Genomic DNA, 19,420 nt, shown 5'->3' with positions numbered 1-19,420 from the left:
AGGCTTGTCCTACATTCCTTCTTTATTAAATTTGTTTTAAAAACTTTTACTTTGATCAGGAAGTTTACGGCAAGCAGCCAATGAGCTTGTGATGCCTCTCCACCTGCTGATGGGCTGCATCGATTACATTGCAAAACTATCACCAGCATTCTTTCTCCAGGAACCCTTCAGTAAGTTTTTAAATCCTCTCTTTTCTGCATGTTTGTTTGTTTGTTTGTTTGTTTGTTTGTTTGTTTGTTTGTTTGTTTGTTTGTTTGTTTGTTTGTTTGTTTGTTTGTTTGTTTGTTTGTAGCCCATTCAAACCCTTCAATCTGCTTTGATAAAAAAGAAAAAAATAAGAAAAAAAGAAAAATCCAAAATCCAAATCCAACGGCAGATTGACCTGGGCTTGATTTCATGGCTCTGCTTACCGTAACCAAAAAGTCGACGGGAATTTTGCGCTTACGTTAAACGTATTTCTAGGGTTAGCATGGAAATTTTGCTTGTGCGCGTGCATACACCACATTAGCAGGCACTCTTCGCTTACGCAGCTAGCGCAGAAACTTAGCAATTCCCATGTATAAGCAAAGACTTGTGATCGTTCGCGCAGAATTCAGTGGTAAGCTGAGCAATGAAATTGTGCCCAATTTTCTAGAGTTCAAATAAGAACTCACTTCGCGGCAGTGAAGTTTATAGCAAAATGTCTCCTAGATCCACCACGCAAAACTAATTTTCCCACCTTCCGCCCAGGTCAAGACAGTTCTTTTCAGAAATAAGAAGTATCCCAAGTCCCGAAATCTACTTCGCAACAGTAGAATATAAAAGTAAGTTCTGAAAGAACAAACTCTACACTGCACTTTTTTGTGTTACTTAAACTTAATTTACATTGATACCTCACCATGCAGTGACTCGAATCCCATTTGCTGGTATAACTTTGGCATTTTCACGCAGTGGCAAATCTTGTGAGCTATTTAAGATTTAAGGAACGTTACAGAATTGGTTTTTGCTAACAAAACAGTTGCTGGCAGTGTAGGCACTTTATGTAATCCACCATATACATAAACTGACAAACCTGTAGAAGTTTGAGATCGATCGGCCATCTGGGTCACGAGAGAATAGTCAAAAACCGATTAAAAATTTGCGTTGCATCGATGCCAAAGTAAAAATGAATAAAACGCTTACTGAGCGATAAACTCCAAACGCGAAGTTAGATTATTTATTTCTCTTCAAATATGACATTTCAGACAGAAATATTTCAAGGCATGTTTTCAATTATCATCGTCCATTAGACCGTGTAAGTTTCATGTAAATCTGTGATCTTCACGATTTTTGTTTCATACCAATTCTGTAACGTTTTCAAGAAGTTGAGAAGCAAGTTAAACATTAAACACCACTTTCTCAAAACAATAAGTTTGGGATGTGAGGGAGGATTCTTCTTCATCTATTTCGAGTGGTGTTCTCGGTTGTCCCTAGTCACCTTCCTTTGTGCTAGAAAAACTTTAGTGTCAAACTGGCATCATGTCTCCATCAATCTATGTTAGCAGGAAATTCCTTACATGAATCACATGGGTTTATAGACCAGATTTGTAGGGTCAAATGTATGGTTGGTAGGTGATGATATCCAAGGAAGAAAAGTTGATTCTTGGTCCAAAAAGTTCAATCGTCTGTTCTTTACTTGATTTTCTAGATTCTGCTCACTATTCTCAAGACACGGACGATGCCATATTGGAAGCGCTTTGTGCTGAGATGAATTGCCTTGGTGATATCACAGATGTCACGTCAGTACGGGAATCTTGCCTGACTCCGATCATTCGGGCAATTCCTAGGGAGATGCTGAACCAAGGGCTAGAAGGGCTGCCACAGGTAAAGTAAAACTTGTGTCTGAATGAACCTTTTGGTAATTGTCAAAGACCACTATTCTAACTTGGTGTTTCCCAACTTATCCATAAAATAACAAATCTGTGAAATTTTGAATCAATTAGTCATTGAAGTTGTAAAAGAGTTTATATGAAAGAAGTAACACCCATGTTGGACATACTTGTGTGCTTTCAGATGCCTAGTCAAAGGCTTCAGGCCTGAAGTATTTTTTATAATATTTTTAGGTAAAAATGAACTCTTCCTGAAAAACTATGTTACTTCAGAGGGAGCCGTTTCTCACAATGTTTTATAATATCAACAGCTCTTCAGTACTCGTTACCAGGTAAGTTCTTATGCTTACAATTATTTTGAGTAATTAATAATAGTGTCCAGTGCCTTTAAACTACTACTATCATTTGTCCAGTTGGAGTACCTACAACAGCAATACGAACAGGTCTATCGGACAGCTGGTGATATAGACGAACAACTTTTTCTGGACCAATTATCGCATCTCTTCGTTCAAAAGATCCCAGCCAATGAGCCGCCTAGTTCCCCGGATAGCAGTCATGAAAGGGACCAATCAGCCGTTCCGATGACGCCAGTTAAGTAAGTCAAGAGTTGGAGTGTCATAGATTTGATTTAAAGTAAGTTTACAGAGTTTTTTGCATTGTATAAACGTAAAGGTAGTTTGTACTGTAGAGACATGGGAAGGAGAGCCGGTCCTCTAATGAATAAAGGACGAGCATTCGCCAAAATACAGTCAATAGTAAATAAATGCCAGTCAATGACAGCCAAAATATATCAAATAAACTTCTCATGTATAGGTTTAATGGTAACCCATAGCAAACAACACAAACAGTTACAACACTACAGTATATACATAACATGTCATTACACAGTGCACAGTAAAAGTTCACAAAAAGGTCAAACATGTGGCTTCCATGCTACACACACGGACGGACGCACTACACACGATCTATAAATAATCCCATCCAAACATGACCCTTAAAATCACAATAATTCAGGTACATACAAAGAGGATTAAAACGTAAAACAATACTTACAGATATAAACCTCTATAAACCTATCCCTCCCAGATAAAAATAGAGAGAAATCCAGACCAAATAAAATGTGCTGTTCCAAGAATGAAGCTATTGAAAAAGAGAAAGATCGTCACGTGACAATCCTCAAAGTAAACTTTTTTAGAAGTTCAACAATGAGGGTGACTTGGCGGATCCTTACAGTACCTCTTGGAGGCAACATTTTACACTTGAACAAAGTAACGCTACATGCACACAGAGCTGGCAAATCTCTCTTATCCTGCAGAAAGTTCTATCAAAATTAATCAATCTTTTCATGTTCTGATGAACATAATTTGGCATTCTCCCTGATGATCTAAATATCTCTCTGAGGGTCGTGGGTTCGAACCCAACCCGAGTAACATGCCTGTGATATTTTTTCACAGGACTCGGGGGAAAGTACTGAGTACACAGTGCTAATACACATGGTGTACGGGTAAAAACCAAAATTAATATCTCTCTGAGTGTTGTACAAAATCTGCCTGATTGCAAGATGTAAACAGGGCTCGATTTGAAGAAAACAATCCACACGACTACATGGCTTGTAGCTCACAACTTTTACTGACCCAGAGAACTTGTTACTATTCTGAAATTAATACACAGTGTCACAATTCACAACAAGCATGTAAGTGTAGACATCTCATTTGTCTCACTCGAGGAAATTGAAAGTTTGCAGTGAGGTGTTATTAGTAAAAAAAAACACAAGACCGCTGGACTTGTACAATCGTAAATTTACTGGCCCGACGCTAAAATCATTGGCCTGAAGCCTGCATGTTAAGTCCGAGCCCTGGTAAATGTTGACAGTTCTGCATTACTGCATCACAAGACATGAATGCCCCTGGCTTGGCCTTTGTGCCCCTTCAAATGTTTCTCATAAACATGAATATTTCCCTTTGGAAAATTCAAATATTCTTATCTGGTATTGCAATTAGTCTTGGCTCTCTAATTGCTCTGATAGTATGTTGTTATCTTGTTGTTGTTTTTTTTGCAAAATTGTGGCAGTAAGAGAATTAATTTGGGTTTGACAAAGACAAATTGAATAGAGCGGGGTTTAAAGAAACAACCTTTGGAGTAACGAGCGCTGTTCTAACTAAGTTGTCTACATATTCGGTAAATATCTTTGTCTTAGAAAAAAACATGAAATAGTTACGCTTTGTAATACAAACTAAGATTCCTTCATTTTTTTTTGTTTCCATTTAGGAAAGCCATCAGTTCTGTGAAAAGTTTGAAGCTCTTGTTGTCAGAAGCAAGTGACTCTCCATCCTCGCTTCTCCTGAAATACTTCAAGGTACGGTATCATAATGGAAGCAAAGATTAAGGCTTCATTGTTCCTCATGGGTTCCGGAATAAAACTAGTTAGCCACCCTTCCCCCCTAAATAATAACTATAATAATGGAGATTTGTAGTGCACCATGTTGTTCAGAAAGACACTCCTTGTGCTTTAAGCTAAGACTGAACAAGTGAGTTTTCAAGTTAGAATCGAAGCTGAATAGGGTGCCTACTCGTCTGTACATCTTGGTATTTTTTCAAACTTGCATCATACAGATTTTGAAACAAATCTTTGGTCGGAGGTGCCAGTCAGAAGCCATTAGGGACACCACCAATATAGGGCTAGATAGCTCAGTTGGTAGAGCGCCGGCACGCTAATCCGGAGGTCGTTGGTTCGAATCCCACTCTAGTCAATTCTTTGTTCAACCCCCAAAATCATTTCAAAATTTACCCAGTCAGTTTCCCTTGTGGTTTATATTGATATCTGAAACAAAAAGTCGCATCCCCTTAAGGTGATCCCCTGGCTGCCGCTTCCCAGGTTGTATCGTAATTTGGGTGTGATCCCTGGCTACACGGCAGTTAACGGTTGAATGGCTTCTGGGACACCGCCAATATAGGGCTAGATAGCTCAGTTGGTAGAGCGCCGGCACGTTAATCCGGAGGTCGTTGGTTCGCATCCCACTCTAGTCAATTCTTTGTTCAACCCCCAAAATCAGATTTTGAAAGAGGCGCACGGTTTTCATCTTCTCTAATTAGGTTCTTACCATCATTCACTGACACTGCATTTATCTGACAAATTGTTACATATTTCAATTTGTCAGACTACGCATCCGATCAGTGTGAAATTTTGTATTATTTATCATCTGATCATTTTTACTAATTAATACGAAACAAAGCAGGGAAATTTACTGCCGGCAAGCCGAAAAGGGAAGTCAAATTTTTCTGTAATTGTCTGTTTGGTTTAAATATTTTGAAACTTTGAAATGGATTTCACTATTTTGTTTCTAGTCAAGCGTTGAAACGCCCCAATCTCTATGCAGCGAATGCACTGATGTAAAAAATATCGGTATGTTTTGTGTGTTTACAGAGCTGCAGTCTGGACCCAAGCTCCAGCATTGCCGAACGAGTGACTAAAGAGAAAGAAGAGTACGTCCGTCACTTCAAGAGGATCATGGGCTCTTCATCCGGCTCCGTGGCGAGGTCCAGATTCCAGATAGGGGTTCGGCTGTACTACAGGGTCATGGCATCCATGTTGAAAAGAGTAAGAGTTTCATCAGTGGAGGGCTTTGTGAACGTTACGAGTAGAAATGGTGGTACAAGTTTATTTGGCCTCTTTGAATCAAGATTAGGTACAATGTCAGAGCATGGAGGAAGGAAGAGAAGGAGCTCGAACGAAGGGACTTCAAAAGTCGAACCCGTGGTACCGCGGTCGTTTAACGACACCTCGTAATCACCCACATACCTTATACAGACAATGGGCGACCTGGCGTATGTGAGTTTGCGCGTTCGCACTTGGTTCTTCACTCAACCATGGTGTCGTATGTCTTATGGATATAATACAGAAAAACAACTTTTTTGAGACCTGATAAAATTTGTGTACACTTGTGCCCACCAAATCGAAAAACACAATTGAATACCAACCACCCTCGTGTGCTAATACCCAAATTTTGAACCACCGCTAGTGACCGGAAAGTCACAAAAAATGTAAAAAAATTCCACGATGTTTCAGTGAAACACCACAAACGGTAAATGAAAACGTGTATAACCACAATTCTTGTCTCCAATGATTCAACCTACACGAAGGCAACAGTGCAGAGCGGCGGTATCGCACGTTCTGTACAAAGAGATCAAATCCTGCTCGTTAATCGGCCGTCCAGCTGGAGGTCTCCTATCTTTTTCCACTGGTCACACAGGGCCATTGTCAGGGTATTCTTTTGTTACTCTGCGGTTTTGCGGGTCGTTCGAGCTCCTTCTCTTCCTTCGTCCATGGTCAGAGTATGTGCTCTGCTTTGGGTTCACTCAGGTTCCAAACTGGAGTTTGAATCGTGAGTACCCTAAAACATAAAAATCTTTATCAGCCCGGATCATAAAAACAGCCTAATAAGAATGGCCTTGCTATGGCACTGTTTGGCTGCCTGAATGAACCATGGTTATTAGTGGTAATGGACAACGCTTGTATGAATTGTTAAAGATGCTATTTCAGATTTTTGGCCGATTTGACCCCAAAATTTTGATTTAAAATTCAATAGGTATTTTTGATGGGGATCGAGAAAGTTACAAGCTTTCATTTGAGCCATTGCTCGAAAAAGTCCGCCAATTATTAGTAGCAGTGAAATAAAGTGCTCAAAATTAGTTTTTATCGGGATCCCGACAATATATCATGTGACCAATTCTTATGTGTTTTATAAAAAACGTTTAAAAAATTTTGTCATGGTTCCTGACCATCAAATACCATTCACTCAAAAAAATGTTTGGGGCCAAAAATCTGACATAGCATCTTTGAAGACTGACGAAGATTGGATAGAAGAAACAGCCAAGATTTTTTTTTTTTCCCAACCCCCTTATCTCCCCGATTCGCACTCTTGCTGTTCTTAAGATCAGTTCAATGGACATGATCACTTTCCAGTCCAGTGAAGGCTAACTGCTAAATGTCTTATCAGGATTAGCTTAGTGTGAGATTTTTTATTTACTAATGCCCTTGGGAAGACTGCAGAAGCAAAGGTATTATAAACTTAAATTCAACACATTTAGGTGAAATGAAGATAATGTCTTAATTTAATTTGATTTGATTGAAGGAAGAAGAAAGATTATCCACCAAAGATTTCTCGTCGCTGCTTCACAGCGATCTCTTTCACAAGTCTCTGCTTGCCTGTGCACTGGAGGTCGTCAACGTAACATATGAATACTCACGTAAGTCTGGTTTCTGTATTGGTGATGCTCGCCATTGACCCGTTGCGCAGATTCGCCATGATCTTGTACATGTAGAGACTCGACTTCATGCTTCATTTTTATTGTATTTATGTATCTGTTTAGATGACCGTGTCATAACATTACCGTGACAATACATTAGTTGTGTAATTCTTCTTTTCACTGATGTCCCTAATTTGAGGCTCTGCACGCAAATGGCTGACCGAGCAAGGGGCAAATGGTCATTGCCTTGGTGCCCGTTTTAAAGGTTTTGTCTTGAATAAAAGATTTCCTATTGGAAGTGTCCTTTGCAAATCCTCCGCCCCAATGGTATTGACCAATCACAACGCAACGAAGGTCCGACAAATAAAGTCTGACATGCGTGCGCGTATGGGGCGCGCTGCAGAGTTGTGCAGAAAGGCATTGGAGAGGCTCACGTGTTCTTGCTCACACGTGCATCGTGGGCGGAGCCTAATGGATCGGTCTATTACAGGCCAGCTATCCTTTGCCATGGTCTTTGCCTTAGTGTCCCTTGAAAAGTTGTGTGTAGACTTGAGATTTTCCAATAAAAGTGCCCTTTGCAAAATGGAAATGGTGCACCTTCAAATGTTTCATATAGACTTGAAGATTTTCAAATCGAAGTGTCTTTTACAAAATGGAAATGGCCTTTCTCCCTCAAAGTCATTTCTAAAATTACAGGCCTGCTCTCTTTTAACTTGTTTTTCTTCACTTTTGACTCCTTTTTTAGCGAGTGAGTTTTCCGCAATTCCTTGCAGTGCATCCCGTCTCTTGTTTCCATGGTTACTGGATGTCTTCTCCCTCACGGCGTACGACTTCAGTAAGGTGCTGGAGAGTTTCATGAAAGATGAGCCAAGACTGACCCAAGAGGCCAAGAAGGTCAGTTTTTGGTCATGAAGATGCAAATTTATGCAGTGTCAAAGGTCAAGATAGCACTTGCCTTTATCACAGTAGTAGGATTTGAAACTTTTCATGGTGGTAGTTTAAAGGAACACGTTGCCTTGGATCGGTCGAGTTGGTCTTTGAAAAGCGTTTGTAACCGTTTTTTATAAAATGCATATGGGTAGAAAGATGTTGTAAAAGTAGAATACAATGATCCACACAAACATGCCTCGAAATTGCACGGTTTTCCTTTTACCTCGTCGACTAACACGTCGGCCATTTATGGGGGTCAAAATTTTGACTCCCATAAATGGTCGACCATGTTAGTTCGCACAGTAGAAGGAAAACCACGCAATTTCGAGGCAAACTTGTGTGGATCATTGTATTCTACTTTTAAAACATCTTTCCAACCATATGCATTTTATAAAAAACGGTTACAAACGCTTTTGTTTTGACCAACTCGTCCAATCCAAGGCAACGTGTTCCTTTAATCAGGTGAGGTTTGCGGTAGCACCATGTGTAAATCCCTTAAGAGTAGTGTTGGTTCTTTTTGCAAAACATTTCCTGAAGATGATCAGAGCATTCTGATCAAATTGCTGCGTCGTCAAACACCTGTTCTTTTCAGCACCAACACCCGAATAACCTGATATCCTATTGTGTGAGATTCAGGCTCATGATTTCGTAGAATTGTTCCTGATTTCAGGATTTTCTCTAAAACATGTGTTAATCTTTTTTGAGTAGTGTTGGGTCTGAGAAGAACCGGTGGTTGACAACTCAACATTTCGATCAGTATACTCTCATCTTCTTCAGGAGAATGGGCAAATAGACGATCTAAACACATTGCAGACCAAACCCTTGAGTTGTCAACCACCGGTTACATTATTTTAGAACCAACACCACTCAAAAGAGATTTACACATGGTACTACCACAAACCTCACAGATTATGAAGGTGGTAACCCTGCTTCAGCCAAGGAGTAGGTGGCATTGTGTCCGTTGTTACAGTTGATTTGGGTCGCTAGCCCAAATCAGCTTTGTGTATCCCTCACCTGGAAGTGGCCGTCCAGCCTTGTGAGTTAGGCGATATCTCATGAAAGTATAAATCAAAACTAATTTTGATCATTTTCCAAATCTGTGTATCTAGCATCTTCAGTCGATTGAGACGAGGATAGTTGAGAGTATGGCGTGGCAATCCTCATCACCACTTCATGATGTCATCCAAACAGCTGGAACCACGTTACAGTTAACGTCGCCTATCGTAAGTTTCAATTGTAAAGTTGTTATTCATTCATTCAAGTGACTTTTATTTCATACAACTCTTGTACAAAATAAAACATGTTTCAACAGAAAATTATGTTGATAACGAAAAAAATGAACAGCATTTAAGACGGAGGGGAGAGATTGCGCCCAACATTGTTATTACTGCGGGCAGCAGCGTGGCAGTGACTTAGTTATTTGGTTGGTGCGCTCGTCAAACCTTGTGAGAACTACACAACATGAACAGTGCAGGTAGAATAAGTAGAATTACCCTGAACGAAGGTATTATTTTACACAGTGATCATCACAATAAACTCAATCGATATTAATGATCGGAAGATAAAACGCATCTTATTCGAGGAAATTACGGTAATCTATGTACACCAACGTTAGCTCACTTTTTCACTAGTCATGCTAGTCTGTCTGCTTTTTCACTTGTCTATATTTCAAATGAAATAGAGGGGCTTTCAAACACTGCACTAGCCAGCCAGACCACTTGGAGTGAACTCTTAGTAACTGTTTATAAGTTGTTGCGTACTGTTTGTGTATGTAATGACAGAAATAACTATTTTTAATATTCAAACAGACGGCAAGTTCAAGGACCAATGGGTTGAGTTCAACAAATACAACAGCAGCAGATATGTGAGTATATTATAGGCAGCTACAATACGTACATGAACAAATCTATCCCCCAAGCTTAGCGTGAGATACAAAAACAGGATTACCAACCAAATTCCAAGCAATATGCAACAAATGTAATCCTGTTTTTATCGATGAAGAAAATTCATGCTAAGCAATTTTTTTGTGCTTAGCAGCTCTATGAAATTGGGCCCAGTACTGTCTTGGTGCAGCAAGAAGTTGTAATATTCAAGCCTCCTTTATCAATGTGATGAACCATGCCAGGGGTTTCCCTTAACTTTTTTTTTCAATCACCCGCTGGGCGAGTCAACCACAATTCTCGATCGCCCGCAGGTTTTTTCTCTAGCCCACATGTATTTATACACAAAATTTTCAAAAAAACCCAAGAAAACGAAAATGAAGCCCTTAAAATTGTTTTTTTGGGAGGATTTTATATCTGAATTTTTACCTTAAACTATCCCTTTTCCATCAACAACAACTTTAATGACTTCATGGTTAGGGGGTCGGTTGATTTGAACATGTTTTGAACTCCGTTTGCAACAAAATCTTCATGAATCAACGATCAGTCAACAACGCACATCGAGAAATAATTCAATGAACTTTGCCTCTCAACGCCCTCTGTTGGCAAAAGTTGTCCATGTTATAATAATAATAATAATAATAATAATAATAATAATAATAATAATAATAATAATAATAATAATAATAATAATAATAATAATAATAATATCGAAGTCTTATATAGCACACGTATCTACCAAACAAGGTACTCAAGGCGCTGAGTTATTAAATTCCTCCAAGGCTGTACATTGTGCACAGTCTGCAGTCATTATGCACAACGTGCGGCAATTATTTACTCCGTTTGCGATTGTGTACTGGATTGAAGTCTAGTCAAGAACATCATGAATATGGAATTATCAACAGCCATCAACGGCCAATCACAGCGTGCAGAGTGTTAATCAGAATGGACTTTGGACGACTGTGTTTGTGTTGTGTACAGTATGTGCTGTGCATACTGCATGGCAGGCCTCGACCTCTACAGCGGCCACCAGCGGCCATTGCCGCGATGCCCCAGCGAATTGCCGTGAAGCCCTTTTAAAAATCACGTACCTTACGGCCACTTGGCCGTTGTGGCCTTTTCCATTGATTCCATAACATTATTTATTCGAAAATGTTATTTAATGTTAACATTGTGATCCATTTAATTTATATGGAGGTAAAATTCGGAACGTACGATCCCGCACACTAGTTTTCACAATGTTTTTCTGTGCAATAAAAAATGTGTCGAGAACGTGGCATGGTAACCATATCAAACGTAGTTGAGCTGTTTACTACTAAAAACGCAGCACCAGACTACTCCAATGTAAAAACTCGCTACAAGTCCCTACACTAAATTACGCATTTTCGCACTGATTTTGTCTATTGAGATCTGTATTTGTAGCGGATGGGGCAGGGAGGCGCGCGGCAAGGGGCTGGATACAGTCTATGTTTTTCCCCTGGCTATTTCGCTGGTGTCCAAGGCTTATACTGGATTAATGTTTGTGACCCACCACTACCAGTGATCTGCCTGCCTTGCGACTTTGTTTTTCATTGCCAAACACATGTTTGTGTACACAAAACAAGCGTGGAATTGTAAAACGTCAAAATCGGATTGATGGAGGTAACAGCAGAACCCTAATTTTGGAAATCATCATACTCCATCAAGTTCATTATTGATTAATCAGCATGCCATCCCACAAAAGATGCAAAAATAAGCAGGAAGGCGAAAGGGCTGGAGTGGCAGGAAAGTGCCAACTTTGGAAGCATTTTTTAATTAGGTGCGTTTGTTTATGTTTTTATAGTACTTATTTAGCGCAGTCTAGCGTGGCATAAACGTCGGCGTGCATAATACAACTTACAAGTTTAGCTAAATGCTAGGCCAATTGCTAAGGGGTTGGGGTTAGTTTTTAATTTTCATAATCAAATTTATAAAAATAAAAAAAATTAAATATATATATATATATATTTTTCCAAATCATCGGATTTAGCTGAGCCTCCAGGTTGTTGTTGGGTTGTTGGCGTGGGGTGGGGCTTGTTTGTCTCGCAGAGTTGGGGTAGTGGTGAGCCAGAGACTAATAATTGATCTTTTTTTCTTCAGATTAGCATGCAGGGAATTAATTTTCTTAATACTTTTTTTCAGTTTGTTTTTTTCAAAAATTCTTTGTTCTGGAGCAATTATTTGTTTTCAGATGAGCAGAAGGGAGTTTGATTAAGGCGATGAATAAGGGGAGGGGGTAACATGGGGTAAGTTAATTACTGTGATAATAGTTTGCAATTCGAGTGCTGCAAAAAAACTGTAAATAATTCAGAAACAAATATTTTAAAACCTTAATTCAATTTCAGTTGCACAGCATGTAAACAGCGACAATGAAATAAATATGGGTTGGAAAGTTGACCACCTTCTTGAAATCAGTGGAAAGTATATTAACATAATCATCAACAAATAAAGGTTTGAAAATGGCCTTGGTGCCCTTTCAGTTGGCCTTGGTGCCCCTTTCTTTTTTAGAGCGTTTGAGGCCAAGTGACTCTGCCCCTCTGAAGCTAAAGGTTGAGGCCTGGCATGGACATGGGCGTACCAGTGGGCGACCGTGTACATGTACTGTAAGGATACTCGGCACCATGTGGTTTGTGCATCGTGTTTTCAATTGATTGTACATGTTTTCTGAAACGAACGACAGCAATTCCGGTCCCGATCACGGCAAAATTAAATCTAGCAAGTATCTAGAATTGTCAAAAGTTTAAAAGCTTTAGTAAAAGTTTTCTGTGGGATTTTGCCACTGAACCCTCATTTATATGTGAAAAGGAATAATTATTTGACTCGCCCGGCGGGCGAGTGAGAAAGGGTTTTCACTCGCCCGCCGCTATTTTCACTCGCATTTGGCGACCGGGTGATCGTTTCATGTTCAACCCCAAATCAGTGTCCCCTGTGGTTTATTATTTGATATATCTGAAATTAAAAGTCGCAAAGCTTGGGTGTGATCCCTGGCTACATGGCAGAGAACGGTTGTAGGGCTTCTGACTGACACCCTCGAACAAAAATATTGACAAAATAGGGAGACTGCCAATATAGATCTAGATAGCTCAGTTGTAATAATTGAATAGCTCATTCACATGGACCTTTTTGCAAATACTGGGGCGCGCGCGTAAAGCTTGGAATTAGGTGCATTGTGGTCTAGCTGATTACAAATTTGATTCATATATATCCCACAATGCACCTCATTCAACAGTCTGCGCTTGCGCATTGGTATTTGCGATAAGGTCTATGGCCTATGTATAATCTGATGTTACCTTTACAACGTTGTGTAAATAGCACTGCTTTCCAACGCATGTTGATCAGGAGGTCGTTGGTTCAAATCTCGCTCGGGTGGATTTTGTTTCATTCATCATTAAAGGAACACGTTGCCTTGGATCGGTCAAGTTGGTCTTTGAAAAGCGTTTGTAACCGTTTTTTATAAAATGCATATGGGTAGAAAGATGTTGTAAAAGTAGAATACAATGATCCACACAAACATGCCTCGAAATTGCGTGGTTTTCCTTTTACCTCGTCGACTAACACGTCGGCCATTTATGGGGGTCAAAATTTTGACTCCCATAAATTGCCGACCATGTTAGTTCGCACAGTAGAAGGAAAACCACGCAATTTCGAGGCAAACTTGTGTGGATCATTGTATTCTACTTTTAAAACATCTTTCCAACCATATGCATTTTATAAAAAACGGTTACAAACGCTTTTGTTTTGACCAACTCGTCCGATCCAAGGCAACGTGTTCCTTTAAATTTGAAAAAAAAAACATGGTTTTAGGAATACCCTCTTACCCTCTTTATTATTTGGCTCTCCCAACAGGTACCTCTCCCCTCTCAGGCCCAATCCAAGACTCCTAGCCACCCCCAGGGAGGCGACACCCACACCCTCCGCCCTAACCAGCCCCGCCCCCCAACACCCAGCACAGGTCGGCAGCAACCTCTCCCCTCAACCCAGTAATATCCCGATGTCGCCGCGGAAGATGAGATCCGTGTCGCTGAACATGTTCCTGAACAAGGTGCTCCAGCTTGCGTACGGCAGGCTGGAGAGGCTATGTAACATGCTCAATGTTTCCAAAGATCTGGTAAGATATAGGTTGTTTTAAGGAACATTACAGAAATGATTTTGCTGGAAGTGTAAGCATTTAATGTTGCATCCACCATATTAGTGAGCTGACAAACCTGGGTCCAATTTCATAGAGCTGCTTAAGCACAAAATTTTGCTTAAGCGAAAAGAATCTTTGCTTAGTAAAATCAGATTACTGGCCAAGACTCCACTCAATTGTTATGCTAAGTAAACAATAGCTAAATACCAGTCACAAGCAATGTATATAGCATGAAATTTTGGCCAGTAACATGTGTGAAATAAGCGAGCTATTTTCGTGCTGAAGCAATTTTTTTCCTTAAGCAGCTCTATGAAATTGTTTGAGATCGATCGGCCATCTCAGTCCTGAGATATTATTGGCATCCCATTGAGTTAAAAAAAAAAAATGAATAAAACGCTTGCCGAGCGGTAAACTCCAAACACGAAATTATACTAATTATTTCTCATCAAATATGACATTTCAGACAAAAATACTTCAAGGGATGATTTTTTACTATCATCATCATTAGACCGTGTTGTATGTATATCTGTGATCTTCACAATTTGTTTTTGACCACTTCTATAATGTTCCTTTAAAATCAATTGTTCGCTCCAAAATCATTTTAAAAATGTACCCAGTCAGTTTCCCTTTGGTTTATAAATATAAATATTTGAAATAAGAAGTTGTATCCCCTTAAGGCGATCCCCTGGCTGCCGCTTCCCAGATTGTATTGTAATTTGGTTGTGATCCGTGGCTACAGCAGTTAACGTTTGTATGGGTTTTTGACTGGCACCCCTGAACAAAGTATTGAAAAAAACAGGGAGACTGCCAAAATAGGGCTAGATAGCTCTGTTGGTAGAGCGCTGGTATATTTATCCAGTTGTCGTTGGCTTGAGTCCCACTGTAGTCAATATCGTTGTTCAACCCAAAATCAATAAATATACATCAGTGTTTTATCCATTACTTGAATCACCTATTAAAATCAGACCCGTTAAAAGCAGTTTTCGACTTAATATATTATTAGCTATTTTTTTGCATTTCATTTGACTGCTAGGAAAAGTACATGTGGACGTGTGTCGAGTATTGTGTAACCAACAAGGCAGATCTCCTGAAGAACAGACATCTCGATCAGGTAATCCAGTGATTAATTTCCCACGTATGGCAGAGCAAAATACTACACAAAATCCTTTTTCTCTTATCCCTTTGGAGGCCCGCGACATTTTTAACCCACCCCAGTGCTCTTTCACACAGTGTCCCTGCCTGCGCCTAGTTCCAGTTACATGTTCAAGAACATTCCCGGGATTTACCGCTTACCCCTTCACCAGAGCAGGGGTGGCTATTCCCCAGGGCGCACCCATTTGGCCTAACACCCCCCGCCCCCCCCCCAAATTTCCCTACTCCTAGATTTGCTACAGATATGCTACTAAAACATGACATAATTAGTCATCAAAAAGCAAGTAAACAACCCACTATCGGCAACCTGTGCTCAAATCCTGTCATTTTTGGTTTCTTGTTTCTTTTCCATTACAGATATTAATGAGCTGTATATATTCCATATGTAAAGTAACGGATAGTGAGCTGAAATTTAAAGACATCGTTAACGCTTATCGGACCCTGCCACATGCTGAGGCTACGGTAGGTTAAACCCTTATGAGACCACAGCGGTCACAAGCGGCTCAAAACAAAAAACCAATGAAGGCCGCAAATGGCCGCAAGTTTTGACCTTATTTTGTTCACTCAAAGAGATCATAGTGAAATTCATCTTCAAAGTTGACATTTTCCAATGTTTCCAGTGTTGGTGTACTACTTAAGGCCTGTCGTGGCAGAGCAGTTTAGTTTACTAGACCCAAGCTCTGGGGCCAATTTCATAGAGCTGCTTAAGCAAAAAATTTGCTTAAGCACGAAACAACTTGCTTATTTTTTACATGTTACTGGCAAAAATTTCATGCCATCAGCATTGCTTGTGACTGGTATTTAGCTATTGTTTACTTAGCATAACAATTGAGTGGAGTCTTTGCCAGTAATCTGATTTAACTAAGCAAGGATTTTTTTGCTTAAGCAAAATTTTGTGCTTAAGCAGCTCTATGAAATCGGGCCCTGGTGTTTCAGCAGCAGAGTGTAGGTTTGATACCTGGTCATGTCATTTGGGAAAATGACCAAGGCACTTTGACATTAAATTCTTCACAAGTTAGTTTTATTGATGTAAACCATCATTTTGTATGATACCAGCAAACATATTTAGGTGAAATGGAAATAAATATAAATGTTGTTGAAATTGAAACAAAAAGTTTTTTTTATATCTGCATTTATATAGGATTAAAGGGTCTATGTACTTTTTCCTAACAAAAAACACAATGTCCACAGATTTACATTAAACTTACACAGTTTGAAGATTATGATAGTAGAAAGCTTCCCTTGAAATTTTACTTACTGAGGTGCTGTAGTTTTTGAGAAATGAGTAAAAGTAATAATTTTTTTCTCAGTTTTAGCATGTAAAACGTATTACATGTAACCAGTTATGCTATGGTTTTGGTGTACATAATATCATAACTGGTTAAGGGGATTTTACATGCTAAAATAATTTTGGCCTCATGGGACCAAAATTATTTTGTGACTTGTTTTACTCACTTCTCAAAAACTACACAACCTTTAGTTAGTAATATGTGAAGGGAAGCTTTCCACTATCATTATCTTCAAAACATGGAAAATTACTTCTTTCTCGAAAACTAAGTCACTTCAGAGGGAGCCATTTCTTACAATGTTTTATACCATCAACTTGTCCCCATTCCTCGTTAACAAGTAAGGTTTTATGCAAATAATTATTTTGAGTAATTACCAATAGTGTCCACTGCCTTTAACATACAGACATATCGCAATGTGGACATTGATGGGACCAACGAAGATTCTATCATCATCTTCTACAATAAAGTCTTCATGCCATCCATGAAGATCTACATTCTGCAATTTCAACTGAAGAATCCAGTGAGTAAAGTTTGTACGCAGGTCTTTGGTTTTGCCTGATTTGTCTTGATTTCAAGACTTATTTCGTAAAGTGTTCAATTTACCTGGAAAGATATCAAGTAATAAACCATAAAGGAAACTGACTAGAGCGGGATTTGAACCACTGATTTGAATGTGCCGGTGCTCTACCAACTGTCCTATTTAGCCCTTTGTTGGCTGTTTCCCTATTATTTTTGTCAATATAAGAAGCTAAACCACTGTTAACTGCTGTGTAGCTACACACAAGTATACCGCCTGGCTGCCACTTCCCAGATTGTATCTTAAACAGGGTTGTAGCTAGACCAATTTTAGTGGTGGGCAATCAATCAAATTTGGAAGTCCAACGATGGCAAGGATATCAGCAAAATTGTGTTAAATGCTACCAAGAGAAAGTTGAATGGCCTTTTGATTGTGTTCTTTCTCTGTGACATTTGATCCTCCTCATCATGCGCTTAGAGGCTTTTGCATTAGGCGCTTTACAAATGTCTTATTATTATTATTATTATTATCATTAGCTGTTTCTCAGATCAATGCAAAGTGGACAATATTTGAAATCTGTGTTGGGCAGCATAATGTATTTTGCTCAGAGTGCTGGGCAAAAATTGTGAGTCCTGGGCAGGCCCACCCAGCACCGCCCACCATGGCTACAACACTGATCGTTAACCTGGGTGTGATTCCTGTCCTCACGGCAGTTGGCATTTGTATGGGTTCTGACTGGCACCCCCAACCCTAGATATTGACAAAGTATTGGAGACTACATGTAGTTGGTAGAGGGCTGGTCATTAATCCTTAGGTCGCTGGTTCACGTCTCGCTTTAGTAAATTTTCTTTGTTCAACCCCAAAAATAGTTTGAACGTACGAAGGCAGTTTCTTTCTCCTGTGGTTTATTGTTTGTTCTCTGAATTGCTCAACATCTGTAAACCTTCATATTTCGTTGTAAACATTTCCAAGGATAAAACCTTGGCTGGATGTGTATGGAATGCAGAAGTGCTTTATATTATTGCTGTCTTCCACTCCTGCATTTGAGATGATTATTTATTCCTTAGTCTCTTATTCCTCCCCAGACGCCAACACTCTCTCCTGCCCCTACTAGGTCTTCAACACTCTCCCATGCCTCGCCTGGTTATAGGTAAGATAATATTTCTTGTAACCCTTAAACTAGTACAGTCGACACTTCTTATAACAAGATTGCTGGGTATTTATTTGGTTTGTTCTAACACCATGTGTGTATCTACATGCCAGGTAGAGTTTGTTCTTCGAGAACTGTCCTCTTTATTCTACTACCGCGGAGTAGATTTATCGGATGTTCGGGAGACTTCTCAGTTCTGAAAAGAACTGCCTGCTTTTTAACTACTACCCGAGCAGAAGGTATAGAAAATTGGCTGGGACTACTACTTTAGCTTGTAGGTTCGTATTTAACTGCACTTCCGCGGAGTCAGTTCTTGGATTGGTCTCAACGTTTTGACTAGCTTGATCTAGTCATCGTCAAGAGACTGACGTCAAGATTGCTGGGACTGCCCAAATTAATAAATCATGGATCCCAGTGGTGTCTCTCATCTTCCCTGTCCTTTATGCAGGCAGCCGACTCTGTTGTGGTCTCTGCCCAAGCATCTCTCCTCAGGACACCCCTGTCTGTCTTCCCCTCAGCCTCACCCCATAATGAGTCGGTTCCCCACAGCTAGCACCAGACGGCTTGCAGGCAGCTCAGGGTGCCTACCATGCCCATCCTCACACAGCTCACCGGTTTCCCTTGAACTGTAGGTTTCCTTTCAGGTCTTTGTTGGTTTCACTAAACAGGAATCTGTAATGAGATATTTTTTTGTTTCTTCAGGGCTGCCCCAAACCTATACATCTCACCCATGAAGGAATCGCCCTTCAAGAGCCCTCACCCAGTCAGGGAAGTTGCCTTCAGGTCGCCCAGCCAGAACACACCCAGAAAAAGGTACTTATAACTGCTCAATCTATTAAGGTAGTGGTAGGCCATTCTCACAGGGTATACCTAGAGATGGCTGGACTGCATGAACAGGCATGCAACTTTTCAGCTGATTTCCTCTTTTTCCTTTTCAAAACACTGCCATGGAAAACTGAAAACTACTGTACAAAAAATACGTAAGATCGGCCATTTCCTCTTTTTTCGCAATTAAAAAGTTGCATGTCTGAATGAAACTTCTCCAGAGCTGACATGATTTCAACTTTCCTGTAGGGTTCTTTTTATTATTATTATTACTGGTTTATTAAAAACATTCAAATATCGCAGCCAAAGGCTGAATTGAGTTTAAAAATTCAGAGTTTTATGAAAATAGATATGTTAAGTTTACAGAAAAATCATTTAGAAATACAATTTGTATTGTATTTTTATACATTGCTTGTGCCAGTGACTCAACTATAAC

At 39.7% G+C, this 19,420-nt stretch overlaps 1 protein-coding gene and 1 non-coding gene across 4 annotated transcripts in view; both read left to right on the top strand.

Moving 5' to 3' along the window:
* The window catches only part of LOC139945253 (retinoblastoma-associated protein-like), a 32,875-nt gene that overhangs the window by 5,761 nt on the left and 7,694 nt on the right, over positions 1-19,420 (top strand). For all 3 annotated transcript variants that reach the window (XR_011787065.1, XM_071942572.1, XM_071942573.1), the window contains exons 6-20: positions 60-170; positions 1,667-1,842; positions 2,261-2,442; positions 4,116-4,203; positions 5,272-5,445; positions 6,980-7,094; positions 7,840-7,988; positions 9,134-9,247; positions 9,833-9,888; positions 13,769-14,030; positions 15,085-15,162; positions 15,561-15,665; positions 16,896-17,012; positions 18,095-18,159; positions 18,862-18,972. Coding sequence is in view for 2 of the 3 variants with exons in the window: in XM_071942572.1 (XP_071798673.1) it covers positions 60-170; positions 1,667-1,842; positions 2,261-2,442; positions 4,116-4,203; positions 5,272-5,445; positions 6,980-7,094; positions 7,840-7,988; positions 9,134-9,247; positions 9,833-9,888; positions 13,769-14,030; positions 15,085-15,162; positions 15,561-15,665; positions 16,896-17,012; positions 18,095-18,159; positions 18,862-18,972 (1,903 nt within the window). In the remaining variant the exon portion in view is untranslated. The remainder of the gene's footprint in view (positions 1-59; positions 171-1,666; positions 1,843-2,260; positions 2,443-4,115; positions 4,204-5,271; positions 5,446-6,979; positions 7,095-7,839; positions 7,989-9,133; positions 9,248-9,832; positions 9,889-13,768; positions 14,031-15,084; positions 15,163-15,560; positions 15,666-16,895; positions 17,013-18,094; positions 18,160-18,861; positions 18,973-19,420) is intronic.
* On the top strand, positions 4,525-4,597 carry Trnas-gcu (transfer RNA serine (anticodon GCU)). Its single transcript has one exon. It is a non-coding gene; the product is annotated as a tRNA-Ser (tRNA).

The sequence above is a fragment of the Asterias amurensis genome, chromosome 12 (assembly GCF_032118995.1).
Source record: "Asterias amurensis chromosome 12, ASM3211899v1".
In the NCBI taxonomy this organism is placed as follows: domain Eukaryota; kingdom Metazoa; phylum Echinodermata; class Asteroidea; order Forcipulatida; family Asteriidae; genus Asterias; species Asterias amurensis.
The sequence above is the reverse complement of the archived record's forward strand: the minus strand, read 5'-3'. Positions and strand labels throughout refer to the sequence as shown.